The sequence below is a fragment of the Trachymyrmex septentrionalis genome, unplaced genomic scaffold (genome assembly GCF_001594115.1).
Source record: "Trachymyrmex septentrionalis isolate Tsep2-gDNA-1 unplaced genomic scaffold, Tsep1.0 scaffold13, whole genome shotgun sequence".
Lineage (NCBI taxonomy): Eukaryota > Metazoa > Arthropoda > Insecta > Hymenoptera > Formicidae > Trachymyrmex > Trachymyrmex septentrionalis.
This window is the reverse complement of record NW_017304438.1, coordinates 6,046,059-6,069,280: the sequence shown is the minus strand read 5'-3', so window position 1 is coordinate 6,069,280 and position 23,222 is coordinate 6,046,059. Positions and strand designations below refer to the sequence as shown.

General features: G+C 41.2%; 1 protein-coding gene across 1 annotated transcript in view; it reads left to right on the top strand.

Moving 5' to 3' along the window:
* LOC108756676 overlaps window positions 1-22,947 on the top strand; it is a 26,118-nt gene extending 3,171 nt beyond the window's left edge. The window contains exons 3-22 of the mRNA XM_018500664.1: window positions 298-7,541; window positions 8,306-10,406; window positions 11,165-11,442; window positions 12,068-12,415; window positions 12,495-12,818; window positions 13,228-13,590; window positions 13,723-14,035; window positions 14,129-14,748; window positions 14,840-15,220; window positions 15,289-17,865; window positions 18,659-18,945; window positions 19,024-19,573; window positions 19,694-19,978; window positions 20,175-20,415; window positions 20,524-20,867; window positions 20,962-21,253; window positions 21,366-21,677; window positions 21,873-22,156; window positions 22,238-22,642; window positions 22,754-22,947. Coding sequence (XP_018356166.1) covers window positions 298-7,541; window positions 8,306-10,406; window positions 11,165-11,442; window positions 12,068-12,415; window positions 12,495-12,818; window positions 13,228-13,590; window positions 13,723-14,035; window positions 14,129-14,748; window positions 14,840-15,220; window positions 15,289-17,865; window positions 18,659-18,945; window positions 19,024-19,573; window positions 19,694-19,978; window positions 20,175-20,415; window positions 20,524-20,867; window positions 20,962-21,253; window positions 21,366-21,677; window positions 21,873-22,156; window positions 22,238-22,642; window positions 22,754-22,789 — 17,585 coding nt within the window. The 3' untranslated portion in view covers window positions 22,790-22,947. The remainder of the gene's footprint in view (window positions 1-297; window positions 7,542-8,305; window positions 10,407-11,164; window positions 11,443-12,067; window positions 12,416-12,494; window positions 12,819-13,227; window positions 13,591-13,722; window positions 14,036-14,128; window positions 14,749-14,839; window positions 15,221-15,288; window positions 17,866-18,658; window positions 18,946-19,023; window positions 19,574-19,693; window positions 19,979-20,174; window positions 20,416-20,523; window positions 20,868-20,961; window positions 21,254-21,365; window positions 21,678-21,872; window positions 22,157-22,237; window positions 22,643-22,753) is intronic.
* Window positions 22,948-23,222: the final 275 nt, after the last annotated feature.

Below are 23,222 nucleotides of genomic sequence, written 5' to 3'. Positions count from 1 at the left end.
ACGCGAACATTGACTGACGCAAACAAACGACGCTGACGTATTTCGGTATATGGTTACGACATGGACGGACTCGTAAACGTGAAATGTGACTGAACGAATCAAATTCGTTGCACATATTTACGCTTGATTCTAAATCAATCACATTTCTATAACTTCGCGTCCTGTTTTGCTGATGTAATCGCCCTCCCCTGTTTCTTTGTTCGTTGCCAACAATTTCATTGACAAATTATTGACGCGACGTATTTCTATGCCGTTATCATATTATTCCGTATATTTCTTTTGAACTTGGTTACTCAGGAGTGACCACAGTCCTTTTGGTATCAGCAATTCCTTATGGAAAGTCATTACCACCGGTTGGATTATTGACGAAAACGGCACGGACATTTGTGCAACATGGCGCGAGTACCGAATTCGCCACTCAAGTTGTGGGCACAACCTTGGATAACGGTCGTCTCTACGCGAGAATTCTATCTACATCCAGTAGAGTTTACAAAAATCCAACGCCGGATTCGGCGAGTCCCTACATCGTTTATCCTTCGAGGACACCGGAAGACGATTGGCAGCTTCGATTGGCCCTTGATAACGCGCCGTTCAGAGCTGAAAGGCTGAGTGGTAAAATCAATACCGAATCAAATGAAGAGAAAAAGGATATTGGGAATACCTCGAAACTGGACGAACTGTCCAAAGAAAATGATATATTCAATAAAAGAGAGCTAAATATAGATATGCAGAGATTCAAGCCAGAGAAAGTTCAACCGGCCGATCTGCCTACTTATACCGTCAAACAGGAGTACGTGTCAAACAACTTCGATTCCTTCGACGATGTGTCGAGAAGCTTTAGACCTCGAACACCGAAGATTTTTAAACAGCAGGTGAAAATTCCGCAACAAAAGAAGCTAGATATGAAGCCTCTTGCTACAGTGACCTATCATGGCTTCGCGGATTTCACGACAACGGTCGGCGATACCGTCATCGTCTTTTCGCCGAGCACATCACCGGCACCCATGGGACGTCCCGCTACCACGATCAAAGGCGATGCTACGCTTCGTCCGGATGATGGTATAGCAGTATTAAAGATTCAACCAACGACTGTGATGAAACAACACACAAAAACTGATCGACCTTATGAGGAGGGCCGGAAGCACGATTCGAACGAGCAACTTCCAGGCACTATTAATCGCGACAATATTCAGCCAAGCGTCACCGAGGAAATTGACGTTGAATCATCCAAGAGATCTACGGAACCGTTACTGCTGGTACCTGATGTCGAAACAGGATCGTTGAAGCCAACGGGTCTTGTGAAGGTCGTTGATTCTACTACTTCGTTAGACGGTACCACGACACATTACAAAAGTCTCATTTATGGCACATATATTGGCACGAATTATGCGCAAATAATTCATACATCTTCGAACGTATATTTCTTCCCGGATGATGCTACCGTAACATATGGAGCCGACGACACAACTACAGAATACGGTACAACTGAAACAGAATTCAACGATCCGGACACTACTGTCGAAGCACTGCCTTCTACTACGCCGACGACCATCACGACTAGCGAAGAAGAGATGAATGAACTGACTACTCCGTTGAGAGGCACAACAGACAGTGTCTTAACAACACTGAAGGACATCTTAGAAAGTGCAAGAAGAGTATTAGGAACGACCGAATCGGTGATACCGACTTTAGACGACGAAATTCCTAATGACATCGTGCCAGGAGATCCTCAGGGTCGTAGTATCAAAGGCGGCTCTTCTCAAAATAATCTCCAACCCGGACATAAACATGATTCAGGCAACGAGGAAGAAAAAGTAACGTTGGCTACTAGATTACTGCCGTCTACAGTCTACAAGACGTTCACATACTTCACAACTTTCTTTATTCCGGGCGGTAGTGATCAGACTAAGACTTCGATACGTTCTCGGGAGGTAGTCTCTTCCGAAGTAACGTTTTTGACAGAGTTAATTCGACCTACCTCGACCAAAAATTTAATTCGTCCTACTATCTCGCCAGACTCAAGGCAGAAAACACCAAGCTTGCCTGATGAAAGCTTGACTGAAGAGGAACAAACTACCAAACAGGATGAGGAGATAGAGCTCATTTTTAAAACTTTGTACACGACGTATACGTATCTAACGACATTCTTTCAAGAAAATACATCTAGTGTATCCAGTCGGCAAGTTGTCGAGACTAATGTTATCACGCAAACCGTTGGACCAAATGGTGTTTCTGCCGTTGTTGCCGGCCTCTTCAATAAAGATGATTCTGTTCTGATATCGCCAACGACGATATCACAGAACATCTTGCCGTCGGTAATAACAAACGGTCGCACTCCCGAGAAATTCAATAAAGATACTGAGCTAGAAGGTCCTGATGAAACGACAGAGGGAGGTCTAACCACTTTCCAGCAGCAGGATACCACGTTACACGAGAATATTCCAACGGAATCCATCACGACTATTGATGATTTTGTAATATCTGACGGTTGGACCACCGATTTAGAACCAAGCCCCACGCCAGCTATGGCAAGCGTAGAAATACAGGAACAAGTGAAGACATATTATACGACATATACGTACTTTACCACTATCTTTGTAGACGATGAAACGGAAATCGAGACGCGAACCGAAGTTTTCACTAACGTCGTCACAGAGACAATTACACCTACCAAGGTTCAATCGATTCCGCAAGAGACGGTTCGACCAACGACGCCAAGACCTCAATCTGTCGAAAATAAGCCTGCGCCTCCTCCAGAAATTTTGGCTTATTTAGAAGCTCTTCAACGTCAGAAGTCACAAGAAGAGGCACTTTTATTAGCAAAGAAAGTTCAGCAAAATAACATTGATCAAGTAATACATGCTGAAACTACCGAAAACAATACTGAGATTACAACGGAGGAACCTACCACTTTGGAAGATCAGTTCACCACTGAGCGTCTATTTCGTGATTTCCAAATAGGCGCGCAAGTAACGCCTAATCCTTCGACTGAGGTGGAAGTTCTGGGGTCCATGATCACAGACGTCGTATCCTCTTCCAGTTCTGGTGGCGGTACTGTTCTGGATGTGGACAAAAGAAACATCGTTCCCGAAGATCAGGAATTGTCGGAGTCTAACAACCATGAAGTAGAACCCGCGCCGACATTGCTTCTACAAACTAGTTACACGACTTTCACATACTTCACGACAATGTATAAGGGCGATCAAACGAATGTCGCCAGTCGCCTGGAAACAGTTACGAATGTCGTCACGGAGACTTTAAGGCCGTCCATCGTAGTGCCGGTTCCAACTAGCACTCTGCCGGTGACGTATTTCACGACCTTTACATATTGGACGACGTTCTACAAGGGTGGTGACACCATAACCACTAGTCGTGAGGAAACAGTCAGCAATATTATTACATCGGACGTCTCGCCTACGCCTACAGTAGAGCTCGGAGTAATAATGACTTATACGCCAACTGTAAATCCACCGTTAGAGGAGGAATTAGCCAATGAAGAGGAGTCCAAAATTACGGCGGATAATGAAGTAACACCTGTCGACAGAGCTGGCTCTGAAAAATCTATCACCGAAAATTTAAATGAACCATCGTCAATAACAACCAGACCTGACGATCAAAACGCGGTGAACATTTCATCAATTTCACCCGAGCCCACAACATTCTACACCACATTCACTTACTTCACTACATCTTACGTCGGAAATGAGACAATCTTGTCCAGCAGACTGGAGACCGTAACAAGCGTATCGATACCAGATATTGCGACACAACAGGCAACTGGTCGCGCGATCGGTGGACCTGTGTATCCGTCAATTCAAACTATAAATACAGACGATAAAACCGTGACATCATCTAAGATACCCGAAACTTTCAAAACAGGTTTGATTTCGACAATACGTTCGAGTGAAATACATGAAGATACCACGACTCATTACACGACGGATGTATATGGTACTTATATAGATGGATATTACGCACGAGTGGAAAAGAGCTCGACGAGAATAGAAACACCGTCATTACTTTCTTCATCGATAGCTACACCGGTCCTACCTACAGGAATTTTATCTTTGAATAGAGGAAGTGTAGTAGACGCTGATGAAGTCACCACTGTTTACTTTACGACGAAACAAATTGGTACACTTTTCGAGGGTACTTACGCTAAAGTGATCGAAAGTACGTCAAGCACAAAGATAGACGAGGAAAGAAAAGCAAGCATTCCGCCGACTCAAGGTCATCGAACTGGCCTGGTACGTTTGATTCAAGGTCAGATGGAGAATAACGGTACCACTACACTTTATCAATCAAAAGTAATTGGCACCAGCATTGAGGGAAGATATGCTCAGATTATTGAAAGTACTTCCAGCTTCTTTGTGCCGAGTTCCACGAGGAACATCGCGCCGACTTCTACTTTACCACCGAGTCAATCGACAGGTATACAGGAAATATCACCTTCTCCCGCCGTTATTCAATCATCCGAAGATCATTCAGAATCTTCCGATCAAGATGAGGACTCCGGCCAAAATGAAGAAGATGACGAAGAGGACGAGGAAGACGACGACGGGCAAAGTTCTAAAAAGAAATCACGATTGACATTCTCGACAAGAAAGAGAACCTTCACGCCAGTTATTAGACCGTTCGCTTCCAGGAATAGGCCGACTTTTAATCCGAAACGCAAAGGTGCGCAAGCCGCGACGACTATTACCAGAACGGATATAACCCCGACGATAACTGCCACTTTAGCTGGCAAGGGTAACAGGTTCGCATCATCGCGGAGTCGCGTCACTTCGCCAATCGGACCGTACTCTTCGACGTTATCCCCCTCAGGTTCCAGAAGATTTTCAGGTAGACGCGGATCCGCCACTACTTCAAGCTCGACATTCCCAGCGGGCAGTACTCGAGGTAGAGCACCGCCCAGAATAACTCCGTCGTCTGTGTTTCAAAGCAACAGACGCGGTCCTACGTCTGTAAGAGGATCCTCTGCTAGGATCGCAACTCGCGCTTCAAGTTCTGCATTTCCCGGTGCTTCGTCGAGATTCCGTGCAGGTATCAGACCATCATCAACGTTATTGAGAGGGCAACCTACCATCAGACACGATGATCAAGAAAACGACGCCAATGAGTTCACTACGACTACGCTCGTAACGGATGAAACACCATTTACAGAATATGTCGACGGTGAAACTAATACCACTCCTCTACAAACTACGACAGAATCATCTAGAAGATCTACGAATCCGCTCCTAAGATTCCGCAGACCCATTAATTTAACTAGTAACAGCAGATCAGTAACTACTCCAAGACCATCAACGACCACTACTTCGAGACGATCGGGAAATTTAAACAGACCGAGCGCGCCAACGGTCCCTAGAATAACCAATGGACGAACAAATAACAGAGCAACTCCTCCAGTATCTACGAGAATACGACCTAGTAATACAGGTCTGTTCCCACCACGTGGATTTCTTGGTAGGAAGCAAGAAGCAACTACTGAAGAATCGACTGAGCCAAATGAGGAACAAAACGAAAGCAACGAAGGTTTGGAAGACGATCCCGTTGAAGAAATATCAGACAATGATTACGAAGGATCGGAACATGAAGATAAAAGATCTAATGTAAATCGTCGTTCCGGAAAAGCTGTTGGACCCGTCGTACAAATTAGACCTTTCGGAGCCAGAACAAGAAGAATTCGACGTCAGGCTAGCCAGCTTAGAGCATACAGTAGTCGTTTCCGTAGACCCGCTCAATTCTCTTCTGCAAAAGCGGAAGAGAGATCCGATTCATTAGACGCCATAGTAAATAAAGAAGACATTATAAAAACAGCACCGAAACCTTCCGCTCGTTATAATAATCGCGCGCGAAGTTTAATGTCTTCACAACCACAAAAGTTATTTAATTCCGATCAAACGGCAGAAACATCAGAGCTATCGAGGCAGCAAAGTAAGCCTACAACCAGATCGAAACAATCTACTGGAAATAGAAATGGATCTGTCAGAATAAAACCGTCTCCGGCCTCAAACAATGGAAGACAATTTACATTAAGAGAAAAGGATACCTCTTCTAACAGATCGGGATACAAGAGGCCGACTTCTCCTTCCAGAACGAATAGTAGATCTACTAGTAAACCTGACAACGGAAGAGTGAGACCACCAAGATTACGAAACGGATCTTCCAAACCGACAGAATCTTCAACGAATTCTCGAAGAATATCATCGTCTCGCTCAAGATCATCAAACGGAAGAAATGGAAATAGAAGAGTTCCTACAAGAGGTAGAGGAACCTTTGAAGATATCCGAGAAGCGCCTACCATATATCCAAATTTCGACGGCACCATAACTGTAACACATTATGTACCAACGGAAGTAACAATTCCTGTGGTGAACAATGGTGTCACAGAACATCGAACTATTATAACGCAGCAACCAAGCACTGAAGTTCTCGGACCTTCTCAATATAGCACGGTAACAGCTGGAGACGGAAAGCCGCTCGTAGTGATCGTTAGCGAAGTGACGGGTACCAATAATCAAGGCCAGGCCGAGATTACACGATTCTTGCTGCACGAGACACCCACTACTCGTATTTCGCACACCCTCGCAAGCCTCGGTGGCCGTCGCGTCTCTCAATCGGTTATTATACCCACGACGGTGTTCTCCGTGGAGAACATAGTTTCTACGATACAGCCTTCTTTGCCCGGCAACGCTCCCCTTGCCAATATTCTTCTCTCACAATTACTTCTGGGTCAATTAGGTCAACCGAATTCTTTGTTATCCCAAACCACACCCACCACGCAGTATAACACACGTACCACCTCCTACGTCACTACAATAACGAAACATCGAAGCACTATCATTCCCCTCACCTTTCGCGGCAAGGAGATTCTGACGACTCTGGTCGACTCCTCGACCAACGTCGTTACTGCAACGGAATTCATAACGGACACCGTTGTGGTGACTCCAACGGCTGCGATACCGGCGGCCAACATAAATTCTCTCTTGTTGTTACTCCAACAACCGCAGACGCAACCACAAAATCCCAATCCGTTACTGGATCCTCTGTTCGCGGCTGCTCCATTCACGCAGAGTAACACCTTACCGGGAGAAGTCGAGAGAAGACATCAGCCGGCCGATTCCGACTATAAGCACGATAGCTACGAGTATTATGAGGACGACGCGGAAGAATACCAAAAGTCATCCAGATCACGCGGACGCGGTAAATTGAATGACAAGAAAAAAGAATCCAAGGCTTCTACAAAAGCTGAATCTAGCGTGGTGACGCTATACGTTTCCGGCCGCAGACCCGGAGAATTTAGCACTGTTCTGAGTACTGTGAAAGTCGGCGATTCTGTCACCGCGTCCAGAAGACGAAGAGACGCTTCGGAAAGAGTCGTCGAAGTCCGACCTTCCATACCACCATCGTTGCACGCTGGACCGGTGGCCGTTGCCATTCTAGCAGGAAGCGAAGATCCTATCGACCACGCACCAACACAAAGTCTCGAGAGCGTAGTGGGTGACGTCGGACGGCATATTTCCACGTCCATCTATACCTAATCTTATTCCCCTTTGTGTTATACAAAAATCCTTTCCCGCTCCTCATCCTCCTGTCTCTCTTTCGCCCTTATATTATATGTCCATTATTTTATTGAAACCCACTTAAGAATCGCCCTGGAGGCTAACCGAGTTTTCTGAATTTCTTTCATCCGGAGAGCGTCGGTTCAGCTTCTTCGGGCACGTCATAGTGGGAAAAAACCGAGCAACGTCGATAAAAATCGAAGTTGCTGCGTATGTAATATAGAAAATCCCGAGACTGCCGGGATCCCTTTCCTTAATGCGTAAAGGAAAGGTCATGGGTAATTGACTTCGGTGAAACAAGAGTCATTCGTGAGAATGGCCGTCCCGTATTCAGTTCGTTCTCTCCCAACCTCTCTTAAACTTCTTCTCTTTCCTCCTTAAAAATATCCTCTTTGAGCGTCGTCCCTCATTTCCTTTTACTAACATAACCTCGGTCTGCCGCCGCACGCGCGCCCACACGACAAAACTGGACATGATACTCTTCCGTCTCGCCAACAACATTACAACAAACAAACAAGTCGTGCAAGCGCCCGATAACGTTATTCAAACGCAAAATGTATATGGTGAAATTCAATCGAATGAGCACACAAAAACCAAACACGAGACGGCAGTTATTTAACTCCAATCAATCAATGCATCACAAAAGCAACACCCGAGAACGGCTTTATCGTTGCACTCTGCTTGATCATATAGATTTTTATTAGATCGCGGAGTGAACTTAAATACAAGGCGAAATGTGATTCGAACAATCGAATGGAACAGTCGCCTTTGCAGGTAATCTCTACGCTGAATCGGTGGAATATGGAAGTAGGAATATTGATCGCAGGAGAGAAGATATTGATGATATATGGCCCAACGAGGATTATATAAACAATGGAAGGATTGACGAAGATGACGAAGCTTTTGAAGAAACACCACGGAAGCGTGTTAGAATTCGAGTACCCGTGGTGCGTAGCAGAACTGCTAGACAACATAAGTTTACGGTCGTCAGGCGCAGACCCTTGACACCTCGCACCAAAGATATCGCGTACACTATGTCTACCACGCATACACCACGAAGAATCGTGGTGACACGTGTCAGAACTATTGGATCGGGAAACTTGATTAATCCGACTGACATTCCGACAGACTATGGAAGTTACCAGCCTACTGGTTTTGGAAGACACAAAGTAACTATAACTAGACGTAGAAAACTTCAATCTACGCCGACATCAACTCAAAATAAAGTTAGAGTAACCAGAAGAAAATTGGTCGCCGTGCGTCCGATATTTCCAACATCGACTCTTGCCATTATCACTACTGGATTCTTCACCGCGCCTTCTTCCGAATACGATGACTATTCAGACGAAGAAGATGAGAAAGAGTACGAGAGTGAAGTTATTAGAGAAAAAGATTATTCTGTTACACCCAGTCTCGAAGAGACACCAAATCTTATCGATAACAAACCAGATGAAGAAGCGAGTCTTGTATCGTCGGATGGCAGTTATGCTATATCCGAAGAAAGCACATTAAACATGCCAGTGATTATTACCGACAATTTCTTTTTCCCTCCATCTAATGACGAGGAAGATGAAGAATACGAAAATGATGACACGACTACTACGACTGAAAATGCAAACGAAGTCACGATTTTAATGAAAGACGAGCATCTCACAATTTCTCCTAAGGATGAAGATAATATTGTACCTAATAAGAGTGATGTTGAGATGCAACCAGACAATATTACTGTAACGACAACACCAATCAGCCAAACATCAACAGAACCGTCGGAAGAGCAAATAATAAAAGCGCCTGAAGGAACTGATAATGCATCGATAAATATAACGGAATCAATCGCTTTGGAAGACATTAATAATACAGAGATATCAACAAAAACTGTTATATTAAATGAATATGTACCGACCACTGAACTTACTGTTAATAAAGATGGTGACGATAAATTTGCAACGAAAGAACAAATTACTACCACTCTTGCCACTCTTGAAGAGCAAACTACTTTCATGGAGGACATCACTACATTAAACGTGCCCGATGAATCTACGAGCATTCCCGATAAAGAAAACATCACGACGGAAGAAATTACATCAGTTACCGAGACGACAACGATCGGTAAAGAAAGTAAAGAGCAAGAATCAACCGAAACTGCTGAAGATACTACAGAACGTAGCGTGACGCCAGAAACGATCAGCGAGAACTCAGAAGAAATTCCAACAGTACGACCTCTCCAACCGAATATAATTAACTCTAATTCGACCCAAATTTCTCTAATCGGAACGGTCCTTCCATCTGATACTATCGTAATCGCACCGAACTTCGAGAGCGTTATACCGCTTGAGACTACGAAGTCATCGATACGCGACACTGATACGTCCAATTACTTTGATGATTCGTACATACCCAGCGTGATACCTCTCAGCGCAAATTACACCCGCGAGACAGTCCCCGCGACGAAAGTCACGAGCGAGATTACGCCGGAGGAGATCGAGGCTGGACTAGCGGATGATCTTTACCTGTCATTATCTCGCCTCGATTTCCCCGAGATCTTACCGTCGAAATCAGCCACGATTAATCTAGAGACTAAATCCACGTCGGATCTCGCGTTGGAGCCCAGTACGAGCGTTTATTATACGGAGACGGTAGTGACGTCGACGCGACTAAGGACGTATACGTACGTGGTGACGCAACTTAACGGACTGGAGACCAAAGTGACGTCGTCGACGACCGTACGACCGAGAGTGACGACACTTACGTTGACAGTGCCCGTCACGGTGACTATCACTCCTACCGTGGAGTCGTCAGCCGGCTTCGTATCATCTGTGTATAATCCAGTACCCGTTGTCGGTGAGTAGTACCTTTTACCCATCTGAGACCTCTCTCTCACGACGATCGCACAAGTGCATAAAAACGTTGAAATAAACCGATATATAAAATATAAATAACGTTTTAACGAGATAATATTGATCGAGATGCGTAAACTTGTTAAAAAAAGTCAACGAGATGGCGAAACGGGCCATTTCAACGTTGAGTGCACACGGTGATCGCCGTATGTAATATAATCCTTAGACTAAACTTTTTTTTCGCTATAGACTTCCTGATTACGCGAATTCTGTTAAACTTGTACGAAACGGACTATTGGACTATGTAAATGCTCTGTTAAATATTGTGTCAATTGGCTTTTGGTATTCTAAATTTTTTCCTGTACATTACAGCCCTGTATGAAATGTAAATACTGTATATGGACAAACGACGCTGTATATACCTGAATTTGCGTTTTTTAAAATGTACGATACATATGAATATTAATCCCCCCCCTATATTAATTATATAACTTTAGCAGTTGTATCTTTTTCTGTAAAAATTTGTCGTATATTCGATTGTAATCCGAGTATATGATTCTTTTTAATCTTTGTACATTAATACAGATATTATTTGATCGTTGATTTAAACCACAATAGGTAAGCCTATAATCTTCCGATAGTATCTTTCGCATTGCTACAATATTTTTTTTTCAATATCTTCGAATAAACAGTAATTAAATTGATATTAAAAGCAACTTCTTTTATATATGCAATACGTTATTTATGATATCGTAACGATAGGAGAGTACGAGGCGAAGGATGAGGAAGAAGGGCGCAGATTTAATTTAGCGACCCGCGTAATGTCAAACGGCGTAGAAGTCATTGTCGCTGGACCAACTCCGGCTCTACGATGGGAAAACTCAAATCCTCAACCTACCCTCACCTTGTCAGAAGCGGTGGTCATGCTCCTGCCGCAGGATAAACCGAACGAGTTTGTCACGAAGACTTGCACAACAACTTTCACGTACCTCAGCACAATCACCAAGGATGGAACGACTACCGTTTCAACGGAGCAGCAGGTGCTTACGCAAACGTATTCATGTACACACACACACACGCGCGCGCGCGCGCGCACACACACGCGCACGCGCGCACACACACACACACACACACACACACACACACACACACATAATATTATGTTGTATATAAATATATTTATATACAATATAATAAATATATGTACATATTTCTTCAAATAAAAACTTTCTCTATTTCCTTTTACAATTTATAAACAACTTTAAACCATATGGAATATTTCATTTACAACTTAATTGTTTAAAATATGTGTAAGAAATAAATTACTTTAGAAAGGTATTACTGTGAAGAAGATAGATAGGGTTGCAACGTGTAGAATTTACTTTCTGTTAATTATAAAATAGTATTAATAGTCTATAATTGTAATGTAATTTTTTTAAAAAGATCTAATAAGTTTTTTTAAAAAGATCATTAAGTCTCTCTTTCTCTCTGAAGGAAAATTATTACAAAAAAATTTACAATATTAAATCTCTCTTTGAGTTTTAATCTCTTTTTCACACTTTTTTTTCATATCAGCAAACAACAGATTTGACATAATCGATAATCAGTTTTTGAAACGACTTACAAAAATTTTCATTGGTATAATAATTTTATTATTTCTTCTAGGTGATAGCGAATACAGCAACAGAGGAACGACACAGAAAACCTGGCTCCGAAACAGCAGCCGTGACTCTAGATGCATCCCCGACTTTACGCACCGAAGTATTTAAAACGACGTATACATATTTGACTTTGAACACAGATCATCCGGATGTGAATGACGCCTTAGAAAGTAGCACAAGAGTCATAACGAACACGGTTACCGCGCCGCAACATTACCTAGACATGATTCTCGAGCCATCAGAAGCTCCTCGACCGGAAACCAATACATACCTCAGTACTACAGTGTTGGAAAAAACGTTTATGGAAGAAGGTCGAACGAAAATAGAGACGATCAGCGACACGATTACTCAGGTTAGCTTATTTTCTTACCGCAAATTCTATATTAGTATTTACTATGGCATTATATATTTTTTTCAATTTTTGTTTTTAGCTAATAGTAACAGAATCAGCACCTCCGCCGCGACCAACTAGTGTCACAACTACCCTGACTGCTTTAGATAACACCGATAGTAGCGTGACGGACATGACTAAAACATATTACATCACATACACGTATTTCAACACATTTTTGGAGAAAGGTAGCACGGTAGTTCGCACAAACGTGGCCACATCGACTGACGTGGTATTGGAGAAAGTGCCAGTGCGAAAAACAACCATGAAAACCGCTCCAGTTAGTCCTACGCCGGAGCCTATACAGATCTTCGCCACTAAAACATACCTTACCACGTTTACTTATTTCACAACGTTATTACAGGTAAATATGGTATACTTCGTATTTAATACGCCTTATATACACTGTTAAATATCAAAAAAGTAATGACAATCTCTCTTGAATTAAATAATACTAAAATTTTATAATGTAAATATTTGGTTATTTTTAATTTCCATGAATGCCAAAATGTAAATCAATTCCTCTCTAGTTAGTTTCAAAGTAAATATGTCCATATTAACATATAAATTTAGTAAATAATAAACTAAATTTGAATCAAATTTAATATATTTTATTGAGTTAAATTGTTTAACTGTATTGTTTTAGTTAAATTAACGACGATATTAAGTAGGAACAGTGGTGACCTGTAAAAATGATTAAAAATAACTCAAATTAAATTTAATTTGAGACGTTATGAATTTAACATTTAAAATCTTTCTCCTATCATACACAGGCTGGTCCAGATGGTGAAACATCAACAACTGTGACGTCTCGTTCACATATCGTTGAAAACGTCGTAACGGAATCAATAGCTCCGAGTTTATTAGACGCCGGTTATATGAACGCCTTATTGACGACTGCGCATCATTCCGATCCAGTGAAAAACGTCGTCACGGGTTCGACCATTATCTTCTTCGATGATGAAGATCAAATCGAGCCAACTGCGACCTCAGATCTCCCACAATCAACCTCTATTACAGAAATAAAAAACCACGAGAAAGGTCCCTCGAACAATTCAACAACTACAATGTCAACGGAGACTTCATCGGAAGACACTAACTCTGATATAAAGCTAGCAGATTCAATTGATAAACAGGTATATTTCATTTACAAACTTTTTCTAAATTATGAGAAAAAATGTTTTCCACAATAATATTTATCATTCTGAAACATATCAAATTATGCGAATCTTTTATATGTAAATGAGATTTGCGCAACTTTTGTACAGGATAATAATGGTACTACAATATTAAGCGATGTATCACAAAATAAAAGGCCGAATTCTCAATCCGGAGACGATGGTTCAGTTAGCAAACCTCTTCTTAGTCTGGGTTCTTTAGGAATAAATAGTTTATCCGCTCTGGGGCCGGTAATCACAGCAATGGCCGGATTATTGCAAGGAAAAACTGCGGCTACTCGTAGAAACGACAGCGTACCTCTCGCAGAGATTCAAGAAGTCACAACACAACGATCGCCTATCTACATACCTGTCGCAGAATTTGCTGACGGTGATATAGAAACCGCTGAAAGCCAACATATTGGTAATGATTTTCTTTTTTTTATCAAAAACTAACAATAATTATTTGTTATATTTATTTAGCATGTTTCAAATATGAAATGATTGTTTTTTCTAGTTGCCCATCTAGCGAATCTCAATCATAATTACATTGCCGAAACGCGCCACAAGGTTACCAGCAGTCTTGCCGACGGTATACCGATATCTCCGGGTGAAATAATTACCGCAAATAGCGATGTTATCATAGGGAAACCGGGCAAAATGGCGCCGAGACCGCCACAGACGCTTCTGAAGAATGAAGAGCACATTGGCATGAAACCGCCACCATTACCGGTACCGAATATTCCTGTGCATCCTGTATTAGAGGTGCTAGAGAATAACGACGATGTACAAATTCAACAAACTGCGCAAGATCCACAAATACAAATTTTACCGGCACATCAGGTTTACGAAGAACATCTGAAAGTACCGGTTTCCATTCCTCTCGATGCAAATCATCCAACGGCTCCTAAGCAGCCTCAAAAGTTGCTTGCCGTTCAATCATCACCGCCTAAGAGAATCGCATCGAAACAGGATATCCTGCAGAATGATCCCTTACTTAAACCACCTAACAGACCAAACGTAGAACAGTATGCAAATCCTAATGTAAGCCCTAAAATTCCAGAGTGGAATCCGGAGAAATATAGAAGACCATGGAGCGCTAAAGATCCCTTAACACCACCGGCAAGACATGATGAAGTACGTTTTATTTATTATGTACATTTGCACTATATATATTTATTTATGCAGTGTGTATGTGTGTACGTAACATATAATCATTTATTTCAAGATTCATCCGGACAAACCGATCGAAAAACCACATCCGACTTCAGTTATATTATCTTCGGAAGAACAGAAACGACCGCTATGGGCACAAAAAGATCCTCTATTGCCGGATAGTTCTATCGTTATACAGAGCTCAGAGTCAAAACCGATTTCTACCAAACCGATAGTCCATCAGGTTCCACACGTTATTGATAGATCAACGGGGCAACCTTTATTAGTTAATATTCAACCCAGTCAAGTAGCTAATGTCGTGATTCCTCAAGGTGGAACGCAAGCTCTGATTTTTGGAGATACTAATGAACCTCATATAAGTGGCCAATATTTTGATGATCCATCTCCTTACCCAGAACCTGAAGTTGGACCAAGTTTTATTGGTATCCAAAAGGTATGTGTATCAATTTTATTAGTGTCATCGCGTAAAGCACCGTTTCTTATACTACTATATATGTTTAGGTTAAAGAGTTACCTCAATATTCAAGCGAGAAAAATCCAGCTCATTATATGGTCCCTCCATCACCATCTACCAACTTTAAGGTTTCTTCACCAAAACCAGGTTTTTCCAGTCGTCCGCATATTTTGTTGCCACCTGTACGCGAGAGACCGTTAGAAACGCTAGAGGCGTCTGTATTAAGACCCGATAAAAGACCATCGGAGATTCATCTGATCAAACGACCTGATGGATCTGGAGGTTCCGGTCAAGGCCACGTTCATACAGAAATTCTTGTACATCACAAACCGGAGACAATAAATGTTCGACCGCAACCTGCTAGTCATCCGTCTGTCCATTCTCTCGTACATTCAGTTCACCAACCACCAGTGCGTGGTCATTTTTCGAATGGTCAAACTCCGATGGAACAAGCTCCGCCGAGGCGTGTGGAAGTCACGCCGACTGAAGTTCCACATCGATATATATTCCTAGGAAAACCAGATTCTGGAAATGAGATAACCTTAGGTACCAATTGGAAATCCGACAAGAAACCGATTAGATTCGCTCTAAATAATCGACCGAGACCACGTCCAAGACCAACGACTAATCGACCCTTGGATAGACACGTTTTCGTAGAACGACCTACTGGATATCCACCAATTAGGAAACCAACGTATTCGGGACCACAGAGACCTCCAATAAAGACGCACAACACCTTTATGTTATCGCACCGTCCACCAATGAATCTTCAGCCTCATCAGGAACCAACTCGAATAACTCCTAATATATTCACTCTTCAAATTGACAATCAAAATAGGCCGCATATTTATCCGGATAAGACAAACATAGGTAACGTTCCGCCGCCGAATTTACCAACTGATAATAAGCAAAACGATAACGTACCCACTGGTGCAATAGAATACCACAATCCTTTACATCCAAATCCGATATCGGAAGAAAACAAGCATTCTCAAATATCCGCTAATATGCAGCATGTATTGCCAGATCATCTTGAAAAATGGCAGACTAATACACATACAGAGCAGATACAATTGGATTCTGACATCGGTGCCTCAGAGTATATCAATTATCAGAATCAGTATTATGGAAAAGGAAATAGAAGCCAAGAAACCGATGGTCAGAATAAAAAAGACATAACAAATTCTCAAAGCATCAATCAAACTTTGACATCACAAACTTTATATGGACCAGTTATTTCCATCAATACGGTTGTAGGCAAACCGCTAGAAGTCGAGCAAGAACAAGACGTAATTTACGAACGCGAAACGGATGGGAAGCCACTTTTGCAAGGACCTCATGGTACCGATCTCTACAATACGAGACCTTACGAATTGCCCGTAGTACAAGGCAAACCTTTCGGTGTTTATAATGGTCACGTTGATCCGACTATTTCTTACGGATATAAAGAAGGCTATAAACCCGATTATGAAATAGTTCACGGTATACCCGCGCCTCATAATGAAAATGCAAGACCAGTTACGACTAAGACGCAAAGTGGACAAGTCACGACGTTAAACTCACTCGAACGCGACGATACCATCGATCTAAAGCCACCAGCGATTATACCTCAATTCGGCGTTGAGATAGATAGACCTGGAAGGCCGTTCTCTAGACCAATTAGGCCTGATTCTAGACCCAGTCTAACTCGGATTAAACCAGAGATATTAACAAAACCACCGATTAAATTAGAAGTTAGACCCGATTACTCTATAAGACGTCCGGAGAACGTCAAACCGAATAATGCGGAAATTTTTGTCAATCAAACATTGAATCATGGAATAAAAATAAATCATAATCTACAGAATTGGGACGCGGATGTAGCAATCCCCGATATTGTGAAGTCTCAACAAAAAACAGTTGAAAATAAAAATAGCACTACATCTCGTCCGATTATAATCGGCAATAAACGTCCGAGTATCGTTCGACCAGAACATGGAACGTTCACGAGAGTGCATCCGGAATATCCTCATATTCTGACAAAACCGAAACCTCAAGTACCGGAGCCGGTAATTATTTCGAGCGGTACTGCGGGACTGGAAACGCATGGTCGTCCGAATGTCAAGTTCTCCATGTCGGTCGAGGCTATGGGCGAAGAGGTAGACAGTAAGACGCAAACCGAGCGACCGCCCAGCATGCTAGTCACGAAACATAATTTACCACAAAATAAAAAGAACGATGAAACTTTGGAAACAGCCTACCAGACGAACTTTGCTTCCTCGGATTCTCAAAGTGAGCAGGATAAAATCAAGGATGTTCCCTCTAGAAATATGATGCCACCACCTCTAAACGGGGGGATCGGATCAAACCAATCTAAGAAAAAAGAGCAAGAAGGACTTAAACCACCGCCACCGCCGTCAAGCGACGTGCTCGGGTTGTCACCACCACCGGTAGATATCACTACCACTCATATACCCGTAGACGATAGATTCGCCTTAATGACAACTGACGAATCAGGTTTGAAGCCGCCAAAATATATACCTTTAAAAGAATCGACAACGATTGCACCGCCTAACACAAATATGGTTCCACCCAGCCCAAGACCGTCACTTATAAGACCTTTCCTCGTAGAATTACTGTCGCAGGTAAAACTTCAAAATATTTGATTTGCAATTCGTACGTTGGTGAAAATTTTTCATATAATTTTTCCAAATATTTATGTAAATTTCAAAATTTCTGATTAATTTTATAACTTTTTAGAAAATTTCTCTGAATTTTTTATATAAATTAAAATATTTCAAAAGTGTCGAAAAAGTCTATATCTTTTCTAGAATTCTTCATATATGTGATTTCTGAAATAATTCTAATTTTTAAGAAATAGTTTTAATTTTTTAAATTTTTCATTAGATTTAAATTTCAATAAATTTGATGTTCAAAATATTTAAAAAAAAATGATAGAATAAGAAATTTTAGAATTAATAAATAATAATAAGGCTCTGTAAGTATAAAACAATATGGACAAAAGAAGGGTAAAGAGTCAGTAATGTAGCAAAGAATTTTAATTTAAATCAAATCATAAAATTCATATAATAATTACAAAGGACAAAAACAAACGTTTCGATTCCGCTCGAGTCATTTTCAACGTTGCGGTAATATTCAAACATCGCTATAAACCAAAAATATATATGGTATTACAAAACTCATTATAAATATAAATTACGTATTCTTCATTTCGTGTAGTGCGCTGCGAGTCAATTATATCGGAAATCAAAGTAAAATTTTAGAATATTTCAGAATTTATGTATATATAAAAAATTCTAAAAAAGGATATAGACTTTCTTAATATTTCTGAAAAGTGTTCCAATTTATATGAAAAACTCTGAGAAAAATTTTCACAAAACAGTCACATAATTTAACGATATATTTGTTATACTTTAGGACATGGTGCCACCGCCACCAGTATTAACAACTACGAGACCGCTCGAGATCGCTACTATAAGACCAGCTGTCGCAGTTTCCGGTTCCATACAGATAGCCACTGCCGTCGCGACGTCTCATATCCCAGTAATCCAGGATATTGAATCAAAAATCCCAATTATTCATGGTACTGTTGATCTACCAGTCGTAGTTGACGTTGCCGATATCCTCAGACCTGTAGAAACGCGAATGAGTGAACATGTCAGCATTTACACCGTGCGACCGTTTGATACAAGACATGTGTCTAGGTACGTAAATTATTTAAAATTATTTTAAATAAAATCTTTGTTAAAACAAATTATAATAATTAAATTGTTGCATTTTAGAATCGCCATACAATCGACATCGACGTTGACGACAAATATAGTAATACCGACAAAACTGCGACCACCTCAAATAGATCATATTCAGCCGAGTAAATCGTCGACAATTCATCGTGATGTCGATCCGACAGGGTCATACGTTTTGGATATTCCACCAAATCCTGTTAAGCGACCCGAGCATTCGGTATTCTTAGAATCTAGCCGCGAAAGCATCCTACCGTCGACAAGATTAGAACCTACCGAATCTTTAACATTCATCATAGAAACGGAAAAGAAACAATATTCGACGGTATCGAATATCAAGACACAAAAACCACAAATAATTGAATACAGCATCGTGAATAAAACGGCGAATAAAGAGTCATCCATAATTGTGACTAGAGTCGACAGTTCGATCAGTAAAGTAACCAATACATTAATACCAACACCGGGCAATAAAACGCGTCCCGAGATAAGCAATTCGGATACGCAGTTTACAAAGAATATTGTAAAGGCAACCAGTACCATCGCCAAGAATCAATCCAATGCTACTATTCACACGAAACCAAAAGAGGTATGAGCATCTTGATATAAATTTAAATAATTGTTTATTTCTTGAATAATCGCATTGATTATATTATACTGATTAGTGATACATAACCGTACTAATTGCATATTAATGATCGTAAATTAGGTGACAAGATTCAAAACTTCAACGGTGACGAGAACTAAAACATCGGTGTTGGGTTCGCCGCCAACGACGAGGACGCTTTTACTTACGCACACGATGACCACGACGACTGTCGAGACTGTGACGGAAACACTGCTGCGTCCGACAAGCGTAGTGTCTACGGTAACTTCGACAATCTTACAACCGATTGTTACCAGGGTACCTTCAACGTATAATAATATAGCAGATAATGACTCCATATTTGTCGTGATGAGCGATCAGAAACCACCTGTGCCTGGGGGAGAAGAGGTACTGATTTATGAAATAAATACTATTCGTCACAATAAACAGAAGCTTCTCATCGGCGTGTTTTACTTAAGAAATTTATTTTTTTTTATTTTTCTGAAGTTGATATTTTCTTATCAAATAATTACCAAAAATTATTAAATATAAATAACTAAGAAATAATTTTTACTTAGGCGGGCATGTTTTGCTTAAATTTTAGGTGGAGGCTGAATACGGGGAGGAAGTTTCTCGCGATGAGCAAGATCTAATGGGTAATGAAATCCATAGAGTACTGACGGGTGGAATACTTGGTGCGCCGATAGTACCTTTAACACCAACGAATCAATGCATACCGGAGTGTAAATCATCCAAATCTGAAATATGTGCCGAAGTAGGAACTGAGATGAGATGCGTCTGTCGACCAGGATTTGCGAGAATGTTCCCGGATCGGCCTTGCAAACGTAAGTCTCTCAGATGAATCCGTATCTATTTTTTATTGATATACTTTGCTTGCAAATATACTTATTGCTCGATTTAATACGTCTAAGTTAACGCGTAATAATTTTTAGCAACTTACACATATACGCTGCGCGTTGGTCTGGATCGCATCGGCCATGAATTCGTGGCGTATGATACTGCCTTAAACGATTCTACATCGGCAACTTACAAACGTTTGATAGTTCCGACGAAGGAAGCTTTAGATAGAACTTTAATGCAGAGTGACTTGAGAGATGTGTACAGAGGCCTCAAAATTGCTGGATTCATTCCGGATCCTACAAAAGTCGAGTTTCACGTACAACTAAGCGATAATGCTAATGAAACCAGATTGAAAGAAGTCCTTCGGAAATACTTAGTTGGAAGCAATTACAGTTTAGGTGGCACAGAGGTCTATGCTTCAAAGAACCTTGATTCGGTAAGTTGAATCAATATAAATTAATAACTACAAAAGTTCAAGGCAATCGTTATAATTATGGATTGTTAATATTTAATTCTTCAATCTAATTCAGATCGAGGCGACCGATTTTGATGAATGCGCTTCCAAGGAAACTGGTCCGCATCATGATTGTTCACCCCACGCAGCATGCTTCAATTTACGAGGATCCTATCAATGTTCTTGTAGAGAAGGCTGGGCTGATTTATCAGAAAATCCAACATATCCCGGAAGGGTATGCTCGCAAGCGCCACTAGGATGCGCGGGCTGCAATAACAAAGGTCATTGCGTTACCAATTCTCTCGGTCAAGAAGTATGCGAGTGCTTCCCTTGGCACAGCGGTCAACGATGTCAAGTTAATCTCAAAGGTGAAAAAAGCATCTCTTATGAAATATAATAATTTTGCAATTAAATCAAAGAACTAAACCAATATTATATAAAACGGAACTCTTAAACAATTATATTTCCATATATTTGCAGTCTTATTGATAGCTCTAGTGACAACCGGCGCGATCTTGCTGGGTCTCTTAGCAATCTGTATGGGAATGACGTGCTTCCGTCGCCCAGGACGTAATCGGAAGACCGGTGACAGACGAGCTATGATCCCTGGAACAGGTGGTGATACCAGCAGCGAGGGTAGCGTCACTGACTTAGCAATACCGCATCACGTACCGCATGTTTTGCCACCGCCGCCGCAAATGATAGCTCCCTTGCCGCCAAACAAACGACCAGTTCGTAAGATCAGCGCGAAACCTCGTTATCCTCCCAGAAAAGCTACTATGGTGCCAGCCGGTACGTTTTACTATTGTCACTTCTTATTTATGTATTATATTTCAAACAACCTCTTTTATAGTCAGGATTTTTATAATTTATATAACGTATAACATATAACGTTTGTACAATGTTGATTACAAATATAACACGTTAAAGTTGTGCTATGTCTATAAATTCAATCAATTTAATTTAATAAATTTAATTATTCTATAGCGATACCAGTCAACGACGATCAACGTGATCGTTCCTTGACAGTTATGATTCCACGCGCGAAATATCGATCGGCACCGCAATCGCCACAAAATTACAATAAAACCGTCATGAGTACATTTGCTGCCGAGGAACATAAACTTATAAACTATCTCGACAATGGCACGAGCTCTCCTGCCAATAGGAAACAAAGTATATCTAGCGCGAAAGATTGCAAGGAAACTGATTTGCAAGGCGCAAGAAACCCGATGACACCCACGGGTGCTCTTGTGAGTGCTGGTTTTCAGGTAAAGCTGGTTTACGGTTCTATTTTTATCTCAATCTAAGTTTAGAAAGTGTTCAAAAAGTAGAGTTTTAATTATTGACAGGTATCGGCGACGGTGACCCGTACTGTAGATGCTGAATCTACCTTGGCACGTTCATGTGGTGAAACCACTGTGGAAACAGCGACGAAGGTACTAAGGAGCGGAGATCTTCAGGTTGATCTCGATTCGACTCTAGCTCGCTCGTGCGGCGAGACAACTATCCAAGCTCCGACAAAGCTTCTTAGATTGGATCTAGGCGAGGCTGGTTCTACTTTAGCGAGATCATGCGGTGAAACGACGATCCAACCGCCGACAAAAGTCGCCGCCGCCCGAAGAAACAGCAAAGACACTAGAGATAATAGGGACACCAGAGACAGCGCCAGTGAGGGTCATACCATGGCTGAGCGCGATTTAGGAAGCACACTGAGACTTCCGGCGCAACATCCGCCATTATACAGTCCGGATAGGGTAAGATAGTGTGTCTTACGAATTTATATCCAATTTTTTTTTATGTATCACTAATATTTAATATTCTACTGAAATTACTATTTCGGTTTTATTAATTGATACTTTTCACAGACTAGCGATCGGGAATCTAATTTCGATTCGCTATAGACGCTCAAACGAGAACGAGTCACGACGTATGGGAAGATTGATTGCGAATGAAGCCGCTGGACGGTATTCTCTGTAGATTTATGAATCATTGTATGTCGAAATAATTGAAATCTGCTGCTATCAAAACAGGCGAAGCAACATATTTTATGATATGATTTATTTATTCATCGCGATTGTTATGTTGTTTCTTTTCTATTTCTGTTATGGTAAATTTATTTATTATATGTTTATTAATGATTTTATAGCGCTTGATATTCATAAAAATTGATGACGTTTTCTCATAGGAAGAATTCTTCTAAATTTAATATTTAATGGGCGAATACTTTTCAAATTAAAATTCTGCGCGTAATTTCGCCTCAAGACGAAAGATAAGAGCGCGTGACTCACAATCAACCCCGTGCCAAAATACAACCAATGAAATAGGGAAGACTTC